General features: G+C 43.5%; 1 protein-coding gene across 2 annotated transcripts in view; it reads right to left on the bottom strand.

Moving 5' to 3' along the window:
* Positions 1 to 24,733, bottom strand: part of iars1 (isoleucyl-tRNA synthetase 1) — a 73,358-nt gene that overhangs the window by 31,239 nt on the left and 17,386 nt on the right. For both annotated transcript variants that reach the window (XM_059538448.1, XM_059538449.1), the window contains 9 exons: positions 22,655 to 22,777; positions 19,858 to 19,949; positions 10,897 to 10,995; positions 4,212 to 4,338; positions 2,808 to 2,881; positions 2,521 to 2,715; positions 1,529 to 1,615; positions 1,361 to 1,444; positions 126 to 270 (listed from right to left, as the gene is read on the bottom strand). In XM_059538448.1, the coding sequence (XP_059394431.1) occupies positions 126 to 270; positions 1,361 to 1,444; positions 1,529 to 1,615; positions 2,521 to 2,715; positions 2,808 to 2,881; positions 4,212 to 4,338; positions 10,897 to 10,995; positions 19,858 to 19,949; positions 22,655 to 22,777 (1,026 nt within the window). The remainder of the gene's footprint in view (positions 1 to 125; positions 271 to 1,360; positions 1,445 to 1,528; positions 1,616 to 2,520; positions 2,716 to 2,807; positions 2,882 to 4,211; positions 4,339 to 10,896; positions 10,996 to 19,857; positions 19,950 to 22,654; positions 22,778 to 24,733) is intronic.

Raw genomic sequence — 24,733 nt, 5'->3', positions numbered from 1 at the left:
TTTCAAGAGGTTTGCTGCTGAGGCCACAAAAACTGAAGCGCTGACTGAGCAAAGTCTTGCGGTTGCGTGGCTTCAGTGGATCAGAGAGGCTCCGAGGCGTTTCAGGAGATCCGCTCGGATCGTACCTTCTGCAGTCTCTGCACGTTCTGCACCAGGAAGCGGTAGGCGTTGTACCAGGGCAGGAAGACGTCTTTGAGCACGTCTCGAACCCCCTCTTCTTTGAAGCGCAGGTTCTCGGCACGGACCACAGGGGAGTTGATCAGATACAGTCTGGAGGGACAGAAGCGATGAAATCAGAGCTGAAAGAGAAGGGATGCAACGATGCCCTGCGAGCCGGCTGAAAATCAATGCAAATATGTGACGATTCAAACTGGTGAATGCCGATACAGCTTGGGGCAGGAGTTTTCTTTTCATTTTGCCTCTGTATAACGTATTTTGTAGTGTTTATAAGGCAGGGCTGCTTTGTTTACAGCGAAAAGCAATGAAATACTGTAGCACTGCTGTTCTATAAGCACCACCTGCTGGCAGAGAGGGAACCTGCATCTCATTCAGCCCATTTACTGTTACGGTTTCATTCAGATGTGTTTTATGTTGTATAGCTTCACAAAACTAAAGTCAGACCATTCGGATTTTGCTTCAGATTTTGAAATAAGTCTAATTTAGATTAAAAAACTGCAGCATCTCGGTTTGGATTATGACTAAAATGAAGTGGTTGCCTCTGGAAAGGCAAAGACAAAACCTTAGTTTGTTTAACATGAAGAGATTTATTTTATTTGGTTTGGGGTTTGTTTTAAAATTTCAATTGAGTTTTATTTGACATATTTCAATTTCACAAAGGAATGTTCAGCATTTCGTCCAAACAATAATACAAAGAACAACTTTTCAAAATCTAATTTTGTAAAAAAAATTGTGAGAAAAAAAAAGTGTATAGTCTGTATTGTATTGCTGCATGGAAGACCATGAGGAAGATTGTTCCTCCGACTGTAGAGCATCTTTACTCGTTCATAGATAGGGTTCTGATCATATGTGTTGTTCAGACTCTCAAAGAACAAACTCGAGCATCATCATGAACTACACCCAATGATTGTGAGGTCAGGTGTGCGCTCATCTCTACAGTGTCATGATGATGTGTATCAGGTCAGGAGATGGATGTCCAGGAATGTGTGTGTATGATAAAGGGGTGTAAAGTCATGGTCATAGCATATGTGAGCGTTTAGTGTGCATATGGATAGACATAAATATCTTATTATTACCCATATGCCCATGTTGAGAGGGATTGCAAATGGCTCACAGATTCATATTTGTAGACAGTGTGCAGAAGGAGCATGTTTTGTGTTTGTGTATGGTGTGGTTTGCTCACCGGAGCGCGTCGGCGCCGTAGTTCTGCACAATCAGGCCGGGGTCGGGGTAATTCTTCTTACGCTTGCTCATTTTCTGTCCATCGCTGAACACACAACACACACATCAGCAGAGATTCCAGGTCAGAGAGCGCTACAGGAGTCAGCGCGGGACGAAGTGTGTGCGTTACCTTGCCAGAACCAGGCCGTTGACAATCACGTTCTTGAACGGTGGTTTCCCAAACAGAGCGGTCGAGAGCACCAGCAGCGTGTAAAACCTGCAGCAGAGAGACACGACACACATGCTGCACAAACAGCTCCGGTACACGGACTATAAAGATGAAAGACGATCGACTGCTCTCAGATTTAGATTAACGGGTCCTCAAACCCACCACTAAACAAATAACTCTGATTCATTCTGTAAATGCAATGCTGCATCAGATCAATCTTAAACGGTGACACTGTCCATCAGTGTGTGTGCCTGAGACTGATGTACAGTGACTGTGTTTCCTGTCTAAATACGTTTATTCTCTTTCAATATAGTGCTCAGGATGTAAAATGGAGGCTTGCATGCTTTTTCGGTAAACAATTCATAAGTGATCTAAAACTGAGATTATGATGCTTGGTGGAGAGATGGGAAATGTGTGGGAATTATAAATGAAGCGTGTGGAATAAGCTGCAGTCGCATGTCTCACAGCTCTGTAAATACATGCATTATTCAAAAAAAAAAAAAAAAGTGTGAATCGCAATATGAAGTGTCTGGGTCAAATTTAACCTCACAAAATTGCTACGATTTTGCCTCTATCGAAATTCACCCCTCACTCCCGGTTTCCATTAATGCAAAAGGGAAAAAAGTAAAGTTATGCTAGAAAACAAAGTAGCACTATTTCCTTACAGTAGTGAGGATTCAAAAATCACAATAATTCAACATCTCAAGAAAGCTCTGCTCATTTTACAGATTTTTTTTTTTTAATCAAATTCAGATTTTCCTTATATTGATTCATATTTAAGTTATCTATTCCTAATTTAGCAACTTTTATGCAAAACACATTTCATTGCATCATGTGTTCTTTACTCGGTGTAACATCGTATATATATACACCTGCTCTCTATAATCTTGGCCCTTTTCTGAGAGATCTACTCATATTCAGCTCCATGAATGAACAGTGGAGGGTTTTCTCACCATCCTCTGGTCTGGTCGATGCCCTCAGCGATGAAATCAGCTGGGAAGGCGTCCTCAAACTCACGCCTGTTCTCAAACGGGTAGTGCACCTGGGCGTAGGGCATACTGCCGCTCTCGAACCAGCAGTCGAAGACCTCCGAGACCCTCTTGAGCTGCCCCTTCCCACAGCGGGACGGGATGGTCAGGCCGTCAATACTGCCACACACACACACACACACACACCTGAGTGAGGCTTCTGCTGCTCTGAGGCTGTGATGACGAGGCGGTCAGGTGTCTCTGTGGCTCACCTCTCTCTGTGAAGATCTGATACTTTAATTCCTGTCAGCTCCTCCAGCTCGGCCGTGGAGCCCACACACACCACCTAAACACCACCGAAGAACCAACACTCAAGACCATCTCCTGAACATTCATCTGCTTGTGAAATCACCATGGCTGAACTACAGCGAAATGATTCAAGCACTAGTATTTTCAGCATGCAGCGTAAAAAACGGTTTCAAGTCAGATATGTCTATCTTTTGCTGTTGCGTGTTTACATATGCAAACATTCATTCGGCCGTTAATTTGAGATGTTCGTGCTGCACACAGAGATGTGATCTGATCATCATCATCAGTCTGGAGTGACATGAAGAAACCGAACACACTGAGACAGACTCAATCCAGAAGAACTGTGTCTCCAAGAAGCTTCAAGAAACCATCAACCAGCTGGTTAAAATACTAGCGCTCTAATCATTTAGGCCACCACTGTACAACACAGATATGAACTGTCTAAGAGCCATCAGACTGTTGGGAAAAATATTTCATTAACCAAAGAGAATTGTATGCATTCAGAAGGAAATAGGCACATTTTAGTGCAAACTTAACACCGTCCAAAAAGCAGGACAACCTTGATTTTCTCCAGGTGGGCAGTGAAGTTTACCATAAAGTGTGTTACTAAAAGTGAGCGGCGAGGTTGGGCTGCTGTCCCCATTTTCGGCTGGTCTCAGGTAATGTGGCCCAGATAGGGCCGCCCCAGCAGAGAGCAAGAGCGCTGTGCTTCTGGCCCCGCTCCGCTCCGCTCGGGGAGCCGGTGGCACTCCAGAGACTCGCTCCTGGAAACAACTCATTATGCTATTTTCAGGAAGCAGGTCGCTGTCCTTCTTTCCAACAGCTCACTTCAGCCAACAACCTAATTCTGACTTCCCACAAGTTGAGCTTTTAAGAAAAGCACGCTAATAAGAGCACTTAAAGACCATTACCAATGTTTAAGACCGTTATCCTTCGAAGAAGATTCTAATGAAGAAGGCATTCAAAGTTCACACAGATTTGACAAAACACAGCTGAAGACAGTTAGCACTGGGAGGGCCATTCGCAATGATTTAGCCTTCATATCAAATTAATTTAAATTTTTTTTTTAATTGTGTTTTATAAAATTAGTGTTAAATATAGTGGTTAAAAATATAGTGTTAACCAATCAATAAACAAATAATAAATCATTCTTCCTTGCCATAATTTAAAAGCAGTGTATAAACATGCCTTTAATTTTTATGATGACTTTTACTCTGATTATTTTTATTTTTGCATGAAATCGCTTGAATCCACAATGGCTAAAATGGTTTCAACTTTTAAGTCATTCTAAACAAATACATTATTGAGATATAAAATACAAAAAAAGCTGCAAACTGTTATTAAAGTGCTGACGGTCCGTGACTGACCTCTTCATAGTCGTCGCTGACCCACAGTGGGATGGGCGTCCCCCAGTAGCGGTTTCGAGAGATCGCCCAGTCTCGAGCGTCCCTCAGCCAGTTGCCAAAGCGCTTCTCCCTCACAAACTCAGGAACCCTTGGTACAAAGACAGAGAAACACCACTCTTCACTTCATATAGACCGATGCGGAAACATCCCAAAAGAGCTCTTATTCTTCTTAAGCTTGAATGCTTACACGTTCAAACTCAAACTAACAAGAATTGAATTTATTGATTTAAGCAATGTGTTTTGGTACATGTGTGCAAAAGTAACTAAAATTTGCACAATAACTAAATGCACATGGCTTGTTGATCAAAACTGATGAGTTGATTCTAGATTCTCTTTCATTGTGTGTGTCGTCACATGCAAAATGATCCATTCAATTATCAAAATCGATCAGACAAGCATGAAATTCCATAAATATCATACATGGAATGGTTGCAATGTTTGCTACTGCCAATCCAACAGGGGCAGGTTTATGCAGGAGGCACAGCTTTTCCAATAAACATCTAAAATGAATAATAATAATTATTATCAATTTTTCTCACAAATTCTGTGTTGTGTATTTTCTTGTAATCAAATGAACACGCAGAACATGAGGATTCATTATTTAAATAGTCTCTTTGCAGTTTAATATTTCACAGACAATATTCTATATCACGATTTGATTTAAGTGTAGTGACCTGCTTTTTTATTTATTCATCAAAAATATGACATTCCATGAAAATCCGCTTTAGAGTAAATTCCATTTTTATGAATGGATTACGTGCTTCCTTAGGTGTTTTCTGCATCATGGAAATCATATGGCCAAGTAATGTAGTAAACGAGTATGATAAGCTCATTGTGAGAGTAAAAGATGGGACATTGTTTATGTACTTTATGTCATTGCGTCCCACTAACTGCACATATTGGTGGCATATTCACTGATACCGATATATCTGCATCAGGCTCATATCGACCGAGAACATTGGCAAAACGATATTTACCCACCATAAACCCTGCCAATTTCAATGAGGCCATCCTTAAAAATATTTTGGTTTGCAGTAACAGTAATTTTCTTTTAAAAAAAAAAAGAGTCGGTAGGTCGGTCTATTTTTTTTTTTCAAGTTTCAATGTAAAAAAGTACATTTTTGTGATGGTGATGACGTAGGTATGAATTTAAACAAATTAGCATATCGTGACGTCACTGACTGGTTCTTCAACCCGTGCCTTCGGGCGCATCATTGCAAACCTCATTTTGATGCAGGCTATATAGACCACAAACAAATTAAAATCTTTGTCAAAAACATGTTTATTGCATGAATTTCAGGTGAGAAGAAAAAAATGAGGTACTGTTTTACTGTTTTACTTGCATCCAACGCTAGGTATCAATGCAACCTACAAATGAGAGACCGTTTACTTCGCTTTCTTGGGTTGTCACTTTTGTGAAAAAAATCCTGTTTGATTTGAGAGACAAGTGTTCATTGAATCGATTGTAAAATCGATTTTGCATGTCTAAAGTTTTATACGGCAAATAACACCTAATAAAGGTAAATCCACGGCAACAGGCAGGAGGAATGTAAAGATTCAATATATCGGTAAAGACCAATATTTCTGATGATTTATTGGCGTGAAGTTACATGCAAAATGACAAACAGGAGTGCAACATTTTCGAAAAACAATAAGCAGAGTGGACTGCCATAATGCAAAACATTTACTGCAGGCTTCAACATGGCTGTGTTTATGATTAGAAATATCAACAACAACAAAAAAATCGCATAGGCGATTCTAGGGCTGTCAAAAAATGTTTAGAAAGACATGTACAATTAATGTATTTAATTTAATTTTCTAAAAATATCTCGAGACTTTATGTTGGGTTTTTGTTCCCCATCCCACTGCATCTCATGTTTTTCAATGAAAAAAATTATTCTGTGTGACTGGTTTTCCGCCCTTTTTATTTAACAATGCATGCATACATGACGCTGTTTAGTTAATAGTTCTTTATGCAACTTAATTAATAATAATCGGTTCATAAACATTATTTTAAATATTATGTTGTTTTTTCACAGTCATGTATTCTAATGCTTTGAATAAACGTGCAGTAATATCTTTAGGACTAAAGCAAAAAGCTTTTCTTCACCCTAACTGAAATTGTGCATTTTAAATTCGCGATTCTAGCCCGAATCTGTATCTGTATGCATGAGACTGTCTGAATACCGGCAGAATTCACATTTCTGTTGTAAAAAGAGAAACATTGTGCAGAAGTATTATTTGCTGTTATGCGTGTGTCCGAAGCTGCAGCTGCTGTGTGACGCATGCTCCAAAAATCAAAAAAAAAAAAAACCTGTACGCGCTCTGAGAGAAGATGGTTAAAATCAATTTCCTGTTTTCGTTTTCGAAACTTGTGTTGGTTGGTCCAATCTATTCGTGCAATAGATTTTCGAACATAAAGTGACAGTCAACACGGTCACGGTTTTAGACTAGAAGGGAGAAGGGATGGGAAAAGATCTGGGCACAGTTTTCCAGAACTTCGTGCCAAGTTATAGCGGTGTCGAGCTGTTTTAATGAATGTTTTAGATGTATTATGGTGCCCGAACCCGTATGACTTTGAACAGAGACCGCGAACATTTAGTTTACTGCAGCCGCAGCCATCATTACCAAGCGCGAACCGTTGACTCTGAAAGTGAGTATGAGACAAAGCGAACGCACAGGCCACAGTGTGACATCCGTGTAAACCGATGACGTCACGGGTTTTTATTAAAAGAAAGAACGTAGTCTTCATTTGTATGTAGGCCTAGGCAATTTATATATTTACAATACTTAAATATAAATAATATTATTTTATTGCTTTTGTATTAGTTGTTTGAGGAGTAAAAAAAAAATGGTCGGTCTTAAAGCAATTTTTAAATCGGCAAGTCGGTCGGACTAAAAGCAAAAAAAGAAAAAAAAATTGAGTCGGACCTAAATTGACAGGATCGGTCGGGTTACGGCAAACAAGAATATTTTTAAGGATGGCCTGAGGACGAATGTCAAAACCTTAAACCGCAGCAGCTGTAGCAGTTCTGTATAAATACATTTGTGTTACTGTAAACATGCACTCTTGTTTGTTGTGCAAGAGGAATCGGAAGACATAAGAGTGTGTAGCGGTGTTGGTGCAAGGGGAAGACAACAATGTGTAAAAACGAATAAGCAATGGTAAAATTTCAGTTTACATGCAACACATTTCTACAAAAAGACATTTACTGTATAAGTAAAAAATGTGTGGCTCTCCAGGACTGACATTCACCACCCCTGGTCTATCTGAATTTGCTTATGATGGGTGTTATTATCTGGAAGTATTCTAACAGCTCCTACTTTAAACGACAATCTGACAAGTTCAGTGTTCAATTTAGTTTTGTTATGCCTTTAATACAAGCTTTCTATCAAACAAATAGTCTTGATCTACAAAGAACAACAAAAGCCCTATAATCGAACCCTGTGGAACTCCACAAGAAATGACAAATTTGATTTGAAGATCGATTACCTACAGCAAATAAATGTCATAAAAAAATTTGTCATATATGATTTAGAGCAATATAAAACCATCCCTGAAAAACCCAACAAGCTTGCAGGTCAGTTAATAAGAAAGTTGTGTTTGACTTTATTAAAGGTTATATCAAACCTCATTTTGATGCAGGCTATATAGACCACAAACAAATTAAAATCTTTGTCAAAAACATGTTTATTGCATGAATTTCAGGTGAGAAGAAAAAAAATGAGGTACTGTTTTACTGTTTTACTTGCATCCTTTATTAAAGGTTATATTTATATTGGACCGAAATTAAAGCTCTGGGGCTTTAATTCAGTCAAAATAAGCAAAACTAATCTCTGTGTTAGTTGTTTATGAAACCCTTCTTACAAATATTCCACAAAATGTCATTTTTTGCATTTGTATGTTTAGCATAATTTACAAAGAAATTTGCTTTGCTTTTGTCTGATAAATAAATCCTGTTATATTTCCCAGCATAATAATAAGTACACTTTTTTTATTAAAAAAAAAAAATCACTTTTGTTTCTCCGGTTTGGTAGGTTGCCTCTGGATCACAAATCATTTCACAACTAAGACTACATTATAATAGTTATGTTTAATTAAAATACATTTATGCACACCAAGGATAATTTGTATTTGAAAAATCATCAAAATACTGCTACTGATCATCAGTCGCACCAAAACTAATCGATTTCAAGGCACACTAGTTGGAGAGATTTTTCAAATTATTATTCAGGTCTATATTCCCTGTTCTCCTTTTTCTCCTTGGATACAAAAAGCAAAACTAACAATTTAAAATAATCCATCCCTCACTAAAGGAAGGTTAAACGTCCTCCTGGGCGTCGTCCTGCTGCACTCAAGACGCAGCATAGAGAGAGTCTCTGCTTCTGCAGCGAGCTTTCATCAGAACACCACGGACTTCATCAATTCTCATCGGGAAGAGGCATTTCTATTTAAGTTCCATCTCAGCACCCACTCTATCAATTTAATGATTTTTCTCTTCTCTTATGCTCTCTCATCTCTGAACTAAATGTAGAATTTAAGGGCACTGTGATGGGCTGAATGCGCAGGACATCATCCACAGCTCTATAATAAGCCAACAGAAGAAATGTGCTTTAGATTGTGAACGTGAGGTCAAATCAGGACAGGTGTGATAAACTTCAGGCTATACGGCTTCTTGATTTAATAAAATAAAACATACTCCGTGAAATAATTCGTTAAAGGAATAATTCACAAAAAAATGTTAATCGTGTCATTTACTCTTCTGTTATCTTCATGCTGTGTCAAACCCATTTGACTTCGGAAAACTGTCGGTCACTCTTTTTAACGCAATTACACTGAACGAAGACTGAAGCTTTCAAGTTTCAAAAAGGACATAATCACCATAAAAGGATCATGAAAGTGGCTCATGGACTGCAATTTAAATTGTTATTCACAGATAATCCTACCCTTGAGTGGGCTGTTAACTAGTAATGAGACTGTGATTGAATGGATTCTATGACTTGATGATGAACAATTAATTCACAAACTCAACATCTCTACCTTCCTCATGAAGGTGCTCCGATCAGGATTTTTAAGGCCAATCAACAGAAAGCAATATTTGCCAATTCGATCTCCGATACCAATCTTTTTAAAGGGGTCATAGGATGCCCATCTTCCACAAGTTGATATGATTCTTTAGGGTCTTACTGAAAAGTCTGTAACATAGTTTGGTTAAAATTTCTCAATGGTAGTGTTTTTTACCCTGTCAGAAACAGCTCTTTTCAAAGCACGCAGAATTATTGCATTCTGCTTTAAATGTTAATGAGCTCTGCTGACACCGCCCCTATCTTCTGAGCTGCTCTCTGAGAGACGGTAAACTTCAGCCGCATTCATCATGAAACTTGCTAACTAGCACATAAGAAAAGGTGATTTGCAAAGATTTCACACAGAAGTCTGATTTCATTGTTACTAAAAATGCTTTTTCAGAATTTTTTTTTTCTTCAAAGTGCAGTAGCTAACCCTACTTTCAATCCGACCACTAATTTTCCTAAACAAAATAAATATCTTGATACAAAAAAATGTATTTCTTAGATTTCTTATTTAATCTTGTGAATGAGTGATGTTTCAAATCAAGAAACAGCTATGGTTTGCCTGATAATATTAATATTACTGTTAAACACAGTTAAAACCACACATATAGCATCTTTAAAAAAAAAACTATATGGTTTTTAGGTATTTGTATGAAAGCAGAAGTTACCCTAAATACATTTAGTATAAATGCACACATGCTATATCACAAAAAATACTACAATTAGGCTACATTCCATTGCTCCTATTATTAAATTTAACATGAATATCCCACATTTCTGCCACATGACCATGGTACAGTTAATGTTACTGTAGTAAATCCATGGTAAATGATGCTGATTAGTAGATTTAAAAGTCTTCTGACTCTATCGCAGCAGATCAGCCTTGCATATGCATGCGGAAGATTCCTGCGTACACTTAAACATGGCCCATCTAGTTATTGTGTCATGCAGGAGGCTCAAGATTATGTGCATTAAAAATGACACTTCTGCAAAAGTACTTTTTTTTTTTAAATTGCAAGTGGGAAGTTTCAGGATGATAGAACGACCGCGGCAGAACACAGCTGTCATGTGCATTTGGTGAATTTCCTACCTTTGTCACACACTTGAGTTATAAACATATTTCAGTTGTAGTGCCCTCTATAGGCGGAACTGGATGAAATTTGGTGCGAATCCTCAAAATATCCTGTTCCGAGAGTGTACCAAGTGTCACGTAGATTAAACTTTGTGTTAATGAGATACAGGCTAATTAGTCGATGTGAATCTGAGGGTCCTTTCTGCAAAAGATGCGAACTCTTTGAAAAGCTTTTTGTCTGATGAAACCTGGAAAACATTCTGTGGGAATTTTCAGAAAATGCTAAATGGTGGAAATTATACAGAAACCAAAGACCATAAAATTCAAAACCTTAGAAAATTAGAACAAAACCTTCAGAGCACATACCTCAAATCAGGTCCTGCACAAGGAATTTAACAAAGAGTCGTTCAAAACGAACTCAAATTACTTTGAAACTTCATCTGAGAAACAGCTCTTGCTATGCACCACAAGAGTCACAAACATACAGGTGTAGAGACACTGTACCAGTAGCATTTGCTGTTGTTGTCCAGAAGCTTCTCCACCATGTGCTCCACCCTCACAAACCAGCTGGGCACTGCTTTATAGATCAGCGGTGTGTCCGACCTGCCAAAGAAAAACTTTCAATATTTCAAGATGAACTTTTATAATGTTCCAGTGATCTCTCCTGTGCCAGCATCATTATAGCACGACTACCAATCAACGGCAGATGGGAAGAAACTGAAGAAAGAATTCTGTATAGAGAAACTGTTTCCGTAATAGTGAAGAAACGTACTCGGTTACTAAACGTAACCTCGGTTCTCTCTAGAAGAGCGAACGAGTACTGCGTCTTAGCTAAGACGCTACGGGAAAAGTCTCTTTTCACGAAATACTGAAGCAAAAAATTATCCTTAATTTTGTATTTTTGTAAAGCGCATTTGCAGCAGTACACAGCCATAGGCGAGACGGCTCGTTCGCTCATTGGCTTGTTCTGCGGCAACTGCACAGCCTATCGAGCGCGGGCTGATGCAACATCAGACCAATAAGGGCGCTTCGCGCCCTTCTTGCCACTTCCCGCCGAAACGGGTGTGGCCCAACCTATAAAAGGAGCTCGAAAAGGCTGACTCACCTGATTTATTTCATCGCCGAAGCGAACCAGAGTGAATCGTGCGCACGGCAGAGAACGCAGTACTCGTTCGCTCTTCTAGAGAGAACCGAGGTTACGTTTAGTAACCGAGTACGTTCTCTTACGAGAGCTCTCTCGTACTGCGTCTTAGCTAAGACGCTACGGGAACCCAATGTAAAACGCCGTGCGCGCAGGGATCACACACCAATAAACCTGAAGCAACGCCCAGGATTTACAGTGCACAGTCACCTGAGGGACTCACAGAGAGTCCAGGACAGAAAAGGGAAAAAGCCCTCCGTCCCATATCTAGCAGCATCCGTAGATGCGGCAATATGACGTCACACAGCCGAGGCAAGGCCTGACCAATGTGGCAATGCGGGTCTTACGCAATACTGCCCATATAACAGTCGGCAGCGCATAGCGCTCGTGAACTCAGAATTCCCCTCAGGGCCCTGATTCGCCTATACCGACAGCAGCCTTGCTTGCAAGGCGGGAACCTCCAGGTTATAGAACCTGATAAATGTAGACGGCGAGGCCCAACCTGCCGCCATACATATATCCTGCAAGGAGATCCCAGTAGACCACGCCCACGACGAGGCGATGCCTCTTGTGGAGTGTGCTCTGACGCCCAACGGGCACTGAAGGCCCCTGGAAGCGTAAGCTAACGCTATGGCGTCAACTATCCATCTGGATAGAGTCTGTCTCGAAACAGCCATTCCCTTGGAACGCCCACCGAACGAGACAAATAGCTGCTCCGTCTGCCGAAAGGCAGCAGAGCGAGACACATAAGCTCTTAAAACCCTGACAGGGCAAAGAAGACTCGAGTCTCCATCCTCCCCTGACACCGGCAGGGCAGACAGGGCAATAACCTGAGCCCGAAACGGTGTGTTGAGGGATTTCGGCACATAACCGTGCCTAGGTTTGAGTATGACTCTTGAGTCATTGGGCCCAAACTCCAAGCACGACTGGCTCACCGAGAGCGCGTGCAAATCACCCACACACTTCACAGAAGCGAGAGCCAACAAGAATACTGTCTTGAACGACAGATGCTGAAGGCTAATCGATTGGATAGGCTTGAAAGGGGGACCTTTCAAGGCCTCCAAAACCGCCACGAGGTCCCACATAGGGACTGACGGAGGTCTGGGAGGATTCAGCCTCCTAGCTCCTCTGAGGAACCGGATGACTAAATCATTCCTTCCTATTGACTGACCGGACGCCGTTTCAGAAAACGCCGCGATGGCAGCCACATAAACTTTGAGCGTGGATGGGGCCCTGCCCTTATCCAACAGCTCCTGAAGGAAGGAGAGGACCTCCATCACCTCACAACTAAGGGGTGAATAACCTCGAGCTGTGCACCAGCTGGAGAACACCGACCACTTCGAGGCATACAGACGTCGTGTCGACGGAGCTCTAGCCTGAGTGATGGTATTTAGCACTCTCACTGCGAGATCAGCGGGTAACCATTGAGTGCCCATACATAGAGGGACCACAACTCCGGTTGAGGGTGCCAAATCGAGCCCCTGGCCTGCGAGAGGAGGTCTCTCCTCAATGGTACCGGCCACGGGGCGACATCTGCTAACTGCATCAAATCTGGGAACCATGGTTGGTTCTTCCAAAGAGGTGCTACAAGCAGTATTGAACATCTCGTTTCTCTCACCCGTTCTATCACCTCTGGAAGGAGGGAGACGGGAGGGAACGCATAAAGCGGGCAGCACGGCCATCTCCGTGACAGCGCGCTTTCGTTCTTGGAAAAGAACGCGGGGCAGTGAGCGTCTTCGTGGGACGCAAAGAGGTCCACCTCCGCCATGCCAAATCTCTGCCACAACAGCCGGACTGTTTGCGGGTGTAGAGACCATTCGCCCGTAGGAACATTGCCTCTGGACAGCCTGTCTGGACCCAGATTCTGCAGTCCAGGCACATGCACTGCTCTCAGCGAGCACACGTTGCGCTGAGCCCAAATCAGGAGGCGTTCCGTCAGCCTGCACAGGTTTCGGGACCCGAGACCGACCTGGCGATTTATGTAGGACACCACGGACATGTTGTCCGAACGGACTATGATGTGGTGATCCTTGATATGGGGACAAAAGCGCGTCAGCGCGTTCTCCACTGCCAGCATTTCCAGGCAGTTGATATGATGGAGCTTCTCCCATTCTGACCATAGGCCAAAGGACGGTCTGCCTTCGAGCAGCGCTCCCCATCCCGAAGTGGAGGCGTCCGTCGACACCATTTTCACACTCGGGGAAGTCCCCAGGCTTACACCTGATCGGTACCAGCCGTTCGCTGTCCAAGGTGCTAGAGCCGCAACACAGCTCTGATCGACCTTGAAATGCAGCCGGCCAGACGCCCACGCTCTGCGCGGCACCCGAGCCTTCAGCCAGAACTGCAGGGGGCGCATGCGGAGCAGGCCCAGCCGCAGAACCGGAGATGCTGAGGCCATGAAACCCAGCATCTTTTGACAGTGTTTGAGCGACACAGTCGCGCCACAGCGGAAAGAACTCGCTGCACGCTGAATGCCCATCGCGCGCTGTGGTGACAGCCGCGCCGTCATGGAACACGAGTTCAGAACTATACCCAGAAACAGGATCGTCTGACTGGGGTTCAGCGAACTCTTCACCCAATTGACACTGAGGCCGAGCTTCTCGAGGTGATCGAGTAAAACGGCTCTGTGGTCCATGAGCTCCGCTCATGATCGGGCCAGAACCAGCCAGTCGTCCAAATAATTCAGCACTCGTGTGCCTCTGAGTCTAAGAGGAGCGAGCGCTGCATCCATGCACCTCGTAAACGTACGAGGAGCTACGGACAAGCCGAATGGCAGGACTGCAAACTGGTATGCCTGGCCCTCGAAGGCGAATCTCAAATATCGCCTGTGGTTTGACGCTATCTGTATTTGAAAATACGCGTCCTTCAGATCTATTGACATGAACCAGTCCACTCTGCGAATCTGCGCGAGGAGCTTCCTGGTCGTGAGCATTTTGAAACTGCGTTTCATCAATGCCTGTTCAGCTGTCTTAGATCCAGTATGGGCCGGAGACCCCCGTCTCTCTTGGGCACCAGAAAGTATCTGCTGTACAGCCCCCCCTCGCTTTGAGACACAGGCTCTACAGCCCCTTTGCTCAACAGTTTTGATATTTCGGCCCGAAGTATGTGTGCTACTTCTGTTTTGACCGTAGTTTCGACGCGCGCTGAAAAGCACGGTGGGCGTCGAGAAAACTGTAGCGTGTAGCCTCTCTTTATAATGCCTAGCACCCAATCCGAAACCCCTGGAAGCACTGACCATGCATTTGCATGAATGGCTAAGGGCTGGATGCGGAACGCGCTCTGTTGACTGGGCAACGGCGGCGCTCGAGTGTGCTGCGCATCTGAGGCGGGGAGCGCGCTGATCACAGCGGGCAGATCGCTCTTCCTCGACCCCGTTCCGGCGCTTAACCGACTGGAGGGAGGCTGAGCGGGTCCCGTGGGACTCGATATATCTGCGAGTAACCGTGGGCTGCATGTGTGCACTTTTACCACTTTAAACTCGCTGTCTGCCTGTGCAGAATGTACGTGCACGGGCCTCGTTTTTACAGAAGCCCCGCGCCGTATGTGACAGTGTATGTGGGCACTGGGAAGTGGGCACGTTTACTATGCGGCGCGCTCGACCGATCTGTGTCGATCTTATGTGCGCTAGCCCTGTGTGCAGGGCTGTGCTTATATGTGGAGATGGGCACTGGGTAGTGGGCATCGTCACTGCATTTATAGCACCATCGGCCGTGGCCGGACGAGCATGCACGGGTTTCGTTTTTACAGAAACCACATGACGCGTGTGACATAGTGATTGTGGGCACTGAGGAGTGGGCACGTCTACTATGTAGTGCGCGTGATCGACTTGAGTCGCTTTTATAGGCGCGAGCCCTGTGTGAAGGGCTGTGCTTATATGCGGAGATGGGCACTGAGCAGTGGGCATCGTCACTACATTTATAGCACCATCGGCCGTGGCCGGGACACCAGAAATTACACCTTTTTCGGGAAATATCTGGGTAGCCGTGATAACGGTTTTCGTGTGCAGGCAAGCGGGCAACCGTACAGGCTTGCGCATTGCAAACAACGCTGAAATAGTCACAATCTCTGGAAACTGAAACAGCGGCGCGCTTAGGTGAGAGCCCGGCCGCAGCGGAACTCGTACACCGGCGCTTCGATGAAGCAGCCATCGTGTGTAGTGCCGACGCAGCGTCATGCAGCATGCGTAGATGGCTTTCCCAGGATGGCTTCGGGGCTCCCGGCCTCACCGTAATCCTCTGCCGCGGTCCCCGCGGCGCGGGGCGACGGCCAGTAGAGCGAGAACGGGGGTCTCGAGCTGCGTTGCTGAAGCTGTTGTGATAACGGCTTTTGTGTGCAGGCAAGCGGGCAACTGTGCAGGCTTGCGCATTGCAGAAAACGCTGAGACAGTCACAATTCCTGGAACTGAAACAGCGGCGCGCTTGGGTGAGAGCTCGGCCACAGCGGAACTCGTACACCTGCGCTTCGATGAAGCAGCCATCGTTAGTAGCGCCGACGCAGCGTCACACAGGAGGCTTTAGATGGCAACACCGCTTTTGCCGCCGTCCAGCAGAGGGCGGACAAAGGTGCGTCGCTATCGCCTGTTCCACCGGCGGAAGTGAGTGGTAGTTCCTGTTTTTAGCATCATCAGTGTGGAGAATGCTAGTGAGACAGACGAACGAGTTCGTGCTGAATATGGAGCGTTCCAAGCCTTCGCCACCTCTTCGTGAAGCTCAGGAAGAAATGAGGCGGGCTTTGAGAAGTACGCTCATCCGAAAGGGAAATACCATTCAGCCGGGAACGAGAGGGGGGGGCGCTGGAGCAAACCACTCGCAGCCGAGACTCATCGCGGCCAACACGATCATTCGCCCCGGCTCCTTCTCGATGTCAGCTCGTCTGCTGGGCTTCTGAGCAGAAGGCGCGAGATCCTCGGAGCTCGCCCAGCCCTCACTGCCCGAAGCTAGCAGAGAGCGCATGTCCTCTTCCCCCGACGCGGCCCTGAGATCGACTTCCTCGGACGACGCGCCGGCAAACAGCGGGCGCTGCCCACCGGGAAGCGATGCAGGGGGGGCCGGTGAAGCAGGGCGAACCGGCGAGCTCGGTTGAGCTGAAGACGGTTCCGGAATCCGCTGGAAGCGATGCTTTTACGGCGCCTCAGCGCAGCGGAGAATGCAGGCTCAGAGAAAAAGGCCAGGCGAGTCCTCAGAGTCACCATGGCAACAGCTCGCAGTGGGGGCATCCGCCGTCAGCGAGCGAGCGCTGCATGATCTTCACCCAGGCAGGAGACACAGATGACGTACCGGTCTCCCTCGCTGAGTGGGGCTCTGACGAGCCGCAGGAAGGCATCTTAAAAAAAGACGCGAGCTCTTTTACGAGTGTGTGTCGCAGGGCGAACACACACACACACATAAAGAACAGCTTGTATATAACAGGATTGAAAGGATATAGGCGCCGGATAGCGCAGCAGGAACGGCAATGGAAGGCGGCGATGCCAGCAGCTTCAGAATGGCTCGTCCTGCTGATGTGCTTTCTCAGACGGCGCTTGCTTCCTCCGTGATCCAGCGATGCGTGAGCTTCGCTGAAGAGATGAAAAATCAGGTGAGTCAGCCTTTTCGAGCTCCTTTTATAGGTTGGGCCACACCCGTTTCGGCGGGAAGTGGCAAGAAGGGCGCGAAGCGCCCTTATTGGTCTGATGTTGCATCAGCCCGCGCTCGATAGGCTGTGCAGTTGCCGCAGAACAAGCCAATGAGCGAACGAGCCGTCTCGCCTATGGCTGTGTACTGCTGCAAATGCGCTTTACAAAAATACAAAATTAAGGATAGTTTTTTGCTTCAGTATTTCGTGAAAAGAGACTTTTCCCGTAGCGTCTTAGCTAAGACGCAGTACGAGAGAGCTCTCGTAAGAGAACCCCCATGATTAATCATTTTAAAAGTAAAATCATTAATCTGTAAATACTGTTTTATGAATGCAGGATGGCACTTGTATGATAAACTGTTTGAGCTCTTTGAATATCTTCCAAAATGCTAAATAAACACTATTGTATTCAATATAAGAAATTAATGACTATGCAAATGAAACAACTGGTCGCTGATTCAATTCACTCGCAATGCTTCAGTGTTTTCAGTGTCTTTAAGTACTTTTTTTTCTATTTGCATAATTTTGTTTGTTTCTAATGGCAGTTTGTAATTTGATTCATTACCTAAATGCCTATGGGAAAAAAAATTAATGGAGGAAAAAACATTTAATCATTAGTAAACAATAATTGCTTGTGACCTTCTCTTGCATTTGTTGATATTTTGGGCGCTGTCCAGTAATGACCATGACTAGCACACAGTTTGTTTGGATTAATCGTGTCTGACCGCTAGCCAATCGGTTCACATACTTCACTACCAGCATCAACACCAAATCCAAGTACAAGATTAATGCATCTCAACTTTCTACTAGCACCTAAAAGTGATTACCCAAATAAAATGTGTGTTTGTTGTTTGGTTTTTATGATTACCTGCAAAGGGACCGCGGATGAAAACTAGCCATTGGCTAAATTTGGTACAATGCATGAAATGGAAACATTTAAATGTTAAAATTCTACATGGTACCTTCAAAATAAATTTTCATAAAATAAAATAAAGATTTTTGTCTATCCACTAATGCAATGAACAGCTTTTAATTGATTATTTGTCTTTTCCCTCAAGTCCAACCCGGGGTTGTATTACACAGACCAGATAACCAATGAGAACCAGATGAAAGCATCTTTTGTTGGTCGACTTTGACTAAAGTTAGAAGTGAACCAGTCCAGCTCTCTCTGCTGGTTTGTGGTCTATGATTAGAGATGAGGAGCATGTCTGACCTCTGTAAGCCCCAGCATTAGCATTCTCAACCACTGCTGATCGACCATCAGTATCTCCTGCGACTTTACACTGACAAACCCCTTCAATATCCATAATGTTGGTCCCCAGCAGAGCCGGCATGGCCAGAGCTCAGGAGAGTGATTTATTGATGGCGTAACCGCTACATGAGTTTCTGTTCGTCAGAGGGGTTAATGAGGCTGGAGGTCTCTGCCGGCTCACTCGCGCTCGTGTGAAGTGATGAAACAGCAGGCTAGATATTGAGCACTGTATGCTAATGTTCCTGCCCCGTGACCCCCCCTCTACAGGCCACCGTATCGACTGAACTCTGCCCCGTCCAGCAGAGGTCACAGAGATGTGAGCGCCCCACTTTTAAAAAGCCTTCTGGGTTGGTTGATAAAGGAAAACTCAATGTGACCTTTGGCAATAGTCCTGTTCTCTGTATTCTTGATAGACAGGGGCTGGAAAAAATAATGTGAACACCCTGGAAATACATAAGATTTCTTTATCATGGTGTTTTACCACCATTAGTGTTTATTACAGCTTCCAACTTGTCATCTACAAGAACATTTACCAGCCACTTCAGAGATGTTGGCTGTCAAGCTCTCTGTGGCCAGTTTTTGTTGAAACGGGTGAACATGGAAAATTGCAGTCACGTTGTACAGTGGATCTGCGTTATGTGAAATCTTGTTAGTGTTCAACGTTCCTCATCAATCACTTTCAGTTTTTGCTCGCTATGCTTTTTCGCCGATGAGTCCTGATGAAGTCATAATTGCAAACCCAGTTGCTCCTGCTGATAAACAGACCAAGATTTGCCATTTTTGGAAGTCTAACAAGTCTAACAATACTGCACTGATATACAACCTAGAAAAAGACAATTAAAAGATCAATAAAAGACATTCGCAAAGTATGTTGTTTCACTGTAGCCAACAGGAATTATATTTTTACCCCTATTATAACAATAATAATGGGTGTTCACATTACTTTGTCCAATCCCTGTAAATGAAAAGTGTTTTTTTTTTCAGTTCATGGTATTCCAGTAGATTCACAATTCGTAAAATGCATTAAAAAAAAATTGTTTAAACAATAACAATTCTTCTTTTTTTTTTCACCAAACGATAATTATAATGAACTCACTAACACAATAAAGTGGCAGCTCTTATTATGTGATTTTATTAAAAAAGGAGAACAGTACATAGTTTTTAGTTCATCTGTTCGTTCAGCTGTCTCAGAGTGATCAGAGTAAAGGTGTGTAATTTGAAATTAAATTTTCGGATTTCAATTACATTTAAGCATTAATTTCAGCTGATGCTTTTCTCCAAAATTACTTAGCAAACCGAAGCTTAAGCAATTTGTCAAAGAGCCAACAATATCCCTATATGCAATGCCAGGTTTACTTTTGAAAAATGTGCTCAGTTTAAATTAGAATGACCGTATTTCACCAGCAAATATTGTCAGAGCAGTGGTGAGTGTGTAAGTAAATGAAAGTGTGTCTGCACTCACCTCCAGCAGAAAGGGTAGCTGTGCTTGAACGAGCTGGAGCTCACCAGACGCCCGTTCTCCTTCAGAAACTTGATTATGTTTTTATCTGCATCCTGAAAGCATTGAGGACAGACAGAACAAAGTCTCAGAGCGTGCAGCGAATACAAGCAGACAGTGTGTGAGTGTTATAGAATAAAGCATGTGTGTGTCTGCAGAGCTGGCGTCGAGCCCCGCTGCATACACAGGCCTGGCTTTACAGCTTCATCTGCAGCTCTGTAGCTTTACTAATGTATGAAGCGTTTGGTCTCTTTGGGGCCGGTCACATCCCTGCACTTTTCATTGACTGACTTTCAACAAAAGTCATATTAATTCACTTTAATGGAAACGTGTCCAGCGTGTCCTTGTAGCAGAAGCAAGGCTGAATTGGCTTCCTGTCTCATTCATCATCGATTTTAGGAACCTTTTCTTAACCTGTGAGGCCTTATGAAGGGTATCCATATTCCTCTGGGAGAAGACTTTAACCTGCAAGGCTCTACATGAAACTGCAGCAGTGTTTACAAGAGTCAACTTGCATTTATTATCACAAGTGACGCTCTTCATCCAACTAGCAGTAAGTCCCATGAGAACCTTTTTCAAGATCTATTAGTTATGTTAGAAAATAGCTTAAGTAGGCCATTTAAGAAAATGCAATTGTAGTTATTTGCCAATTGTAAGTCTGTGTATCTTCATACAAATTGCGATTGAAGCTGTATCCATCAGGCTTCACTATTTAACCCTGCTAGCACACCTTTTCACTGGATCAGCAACTAGCATTAACCTTATTCACTGCTCACACTAGCTAGTGACTGCTGAACAACAGCTTCATTTAATCAAAAGCTGTATTCTAAAAGGCTTTTCATTTTCACACAAATACAAAAATTATCTCTCTTGAAAGTCTCATCACTTCTGACCAAGAAAAAAATAATTTATATGAGTGTGACCATGCAGTTTTACTTAATTTGCTAATTAGTTCTTAATTCATTACGGACTGTTTACTTGTCTTCAATGTTATATTAGAGATGCTACTAGCATTTGCTGCGGTATCAGAATCAAGATCGGTGACTCTTCCTCCGGCATCTTAAATTCTGGTGTTGAATTTATTCAATCTTTTTCATATATTGACAAAATGTACAGAATATGTTTTTCAAAATACAAAAGAAATAAAGGTGTGAAAATTACTAATTTGTAATTTGCTTTGGATAAAAACGTAAATTTAAAGGTAAATGTAAAATTAGAAGTAGAACTTTAAAAATGTGAATGTTATGCACTAGAAAACAAAGCAGACTTCTATTAACATCAAGGTTTGTGTTTTGGAATAAACCGTAAAACAGAGTGTTTCAGGTTTAGATTTATTTGTTGCTCCCTTATGTGCTGTTCACTGATCTTTTCCTCCAGGTGAAACAATGTCGTCTTAGTAAATTATTTTTTATTGTGTCAGTGGCCCTGTTGACAGGCCTAGTTTGGGTTGACACGAGAAAGTAAATGAAGACAGAATTTTGGGTGAGCTACTGTTCTGCATTGCCTACTTAGTTTTTCAGCCCCCCAAACTGATGGGGTTCAAATGTTAATTAGCAAACCCACCGGTTATTTACACCCTGATTCAATATTTCCAAAGTACATGCATGAAACTGTCAGGGAGTCCGTCTCTGCCGACTCTATTTCAAAGACACGGGTGGACCGCGTGAGCGCTGCGAGAGCACTAATGAGCGCTTAGGCAAAGAGAACCTGACTATGAGTGCCAAAATATAAAGTGACAGAGCAGAACTATGATAAAAGCTATTCTCAGGAAACAGAGCAGAGTTTCTCTGGCACTGAGCAAAAGCGCTGACATCAGCACTCCCATAGTCCCTCTGTCACACATCACACCTCCACACTGGAGACAAGTTCCCTTAAAGTACATCTTCATTTGTGTGGGGTTCAACTACTGCTGTGAGTGCTGGACACACACACACACACACACATGCACAGACAAACACACACATACATGCACACACGGATTCCCACATGCACACTGCAACTTTTGTTTTCGGTTACATTTTTGAGTGAACTAGCTTTTTAACAACAACAAAAAAGCTTGTTAATTGCATTGTGAAAAGAGTGAGTGTTGTGCAGAAAACTGAGCTAAGGAAAAACAGCAAGTGACTGTCTTCATAATTCATAATTCAAAAATGAAGATTCATTTAGTAACGCTGTGTGTTGCTTTGAGACATGCACCTGTTTTGCTGTGGCTTTGTTTGAACTATTTTAGTTGGCAAAAGAGCAAAAACACAATATTAATATTTATTTTTTTATTGAACTGTTTTTATTTTATTACTGACTGTTCACTAGTCTACAATTATGTCTAAACTTTATTTAAGGTAAGGCTTCAGTCTCGCGTAGCCAAGAGGCTAAGACCCACCCAAGTGACCATATGACTGACAGGTAAAGCAACCGATGTTTCATTTCGTGCCATGTCAAAATTTAAACCCCCCCAAAAAAAGAATGTCTTAAAGAATGTCTATGTCTAAGAATGTCTATGTGCTCTGAATCATTATAGAAATGATCTGCTGCTTCGGTGTTCTTTAATGTGCACATTGTTAGTAAATCCCGCAGAATTTTCCCTCCCATCTATGCTTTTTTGGAATTGTGCTCTGGCGCTAATTTACCCTGTTTGGTAAATCTGGCCCTAAATATTAAACTGTTAGTGTTTTCCAGTATCCTGCAGCCCTACTCTGTAAGTGTGAGTGTGGTGTGCGCTTGAGTCGCTGATGAGGTGGACAGCAGACAGCAGCATCCGTACCTTCACGTACTGACCGGCGAAGTGAGTGACCTCTGCAGTGAAGACGCCGGAGGAGTCCACGGGGCAGATGGGAGCCGCGTCTCTCTGGATGATCTTATAGTCCATACAGACGCGGTAATCATCCTGCAAACAAAGAAAAGTCACAACAATCAATCACACTGGGATTGTGTTTCTGAGAACAGCAGAGCATCAGTGTGTTCCTGTGTCTCAATTACAGAACATCAGGGGAATGAACCTCCACACAACGACACACAGGAGAGTCAAACATCCTGCTCAAAACAACCAGAGAGGAGAGACTGCTAAAGTACAATCGAGGTGTTTGTCAGTGTTTTGCAGTTGCTAGATTACTCAATGTGTTTGACAGTGTTGCTGTGCAGTTGCTAGGGTACACTCGAGGTGATTGTCAGTGTTGCTGTGCAGTTGCTAGGGTACACTCGAGGTGTTTGTCAGAGTGTTGCTGTGCAGTTGCTAGGGTACACTCGAGGTGTTTGTCAGAGTGTTGCTGTGCAGTTGCTAGGGTACACTCGAGGTGTTTGTCAGAGTGTTGCTGTGAAGTTGCTAGGGTACACTCGAGGTGTTTGTCAGAGTGTTGCTGTGAAGTTGCTAAGGTACACTCGAGGTGTTTGTCAGTGTTGCTGTGCAGTTGCTAGGGTATACTCGAGGTGTTTGTCAGTGTTGCTGTGAAGTTGCTAGGGTATACTCTAGGTGTTTGTCAGAGTTGCTGTGAAGTTGCTAGGGTACACTCGAGGTGTTTGTCAGTGTTGCTGTGAAGTTGCTAGGGTACACTCGAGGTGTTTGTCAGTGTTGCTGTGAAGTTGCTAGGGTACACTCAAGGTGTTTGTCAGTGTTTTGCAGTTGCTAGGGTACACTCGGTGTGTTTGTCAGAGTGTTTTGCAGTTGCTAGGGTATACTTGATGTGTTTGTGAGAGTGTTTTGCAGTTGCTAGGGTATACTCGAGGTTTTTGTCAGTGTTTTGCAGTTGCTAGGGTATACTTGATGTGTTTGTCAGAGTGTTTTGCAGTTGCTAGGGTATACTTGATGTGTTTGTGAGAGTGTTTTGCAGTTGCTAGGGTATACTCGAGGTTTTTGTCAGTGTTTTGCAGTTGCTAGGGTATACTCGAGGTGTTTGTCAGTGTTTTGCAGTTGCTAGGGTATACTCGAGGTGTTTGTCAGTGTTTTGCAGTTGCTAGGGTACACTCGAGGTGCTTGTCAGTGTTTTGCAGTTGCTAGGGTACACTCGAGGTGTTTGTCAGTGTTGCTGTGCAGTTGCTAGGGTACACTCGAGGTGTTTGTCAGAGTGTTGCTGTGAAGTTGCTAGGGTATACTCAAGGTGTTTGTCAGAGTGTTGCTGTGAAGTTGCTAGGGTATACTCTAGGTATTTGTCAGAGTGTTGCTGTGCAGTTGCTAGGGTACACTGAGGTGTTTGTCAGTGTTGCTGTGAAGTTGCTAGGGTATACTCGAGGTGTTTGTCAGTGTTGCTGTGAAGTTGCTAGGGTACAATCGAGGTGTTTGGGTGTTTGTCAGTGTTGCTGTGAAGTTGCTAGGGTACACTCGAGGTGTTTGTCAGTGTTGCTGTGAAGTTGCTAGGGTACACTCGAGGTTTTTGTCAGTGTTGCTGTGCAGTTGCTAGGGTAGACTCGAGGTTTTTGTAAGTGTTGCTGTGCAGTTGCTAGGGTACACTCGAGGTGTTTGTCAGTGTTGCTGTGCAGTTGCTAGGGTACACTCGAGGTGTTTGTCAGAGTGTTGCTGTGAAGTTGCTAGGGTACTCTCAAGGTGTTTGTCAGAGTGTTGGTGTGAAGTTGCTAGGGTATACTCGAGATGTTTGTCAGAGTGTTGCTGTGAAGTTGCTAGGGTATACTCGAGGTGTTTGTCAGAGTGTTGCTGTGAAGTTGCTAGGGTATACTTGAGGTGTTTGTCAGAGTTGCTGTGAAGTTGCTAGGGTATACTCGAGGTGTTTGTCAGAGTTGCTCTGAAGTTGCTAGGGTACACTCGAGGTGTTTGTCAGAGTTGCTGTGAAGTTGCTAGGGTATACTCAGGGTGTTTGTCAGTGTTGCTGTGAAGTTGCTAGGGTACACTCGA

Source organism: Carassius carassius, chromosome 44 (genome assembly GCF_963082965.1).
Source record: "Carassius carassius chromosome 44, fCarCar2.1, whole genome shotgun sequence".
NCBI classification, from domain to species: domain Eukaryota; kingdom Metazoa; phylum Chordata; class Actinopteri; order Cypriniformes; family Cyprinidae; genus Carassius; species Carassius carassius.
Note: the sequence above shows the minus strand (reverse complement) of the source record. Positions and strands in the feature narration are given on the sequence as shown.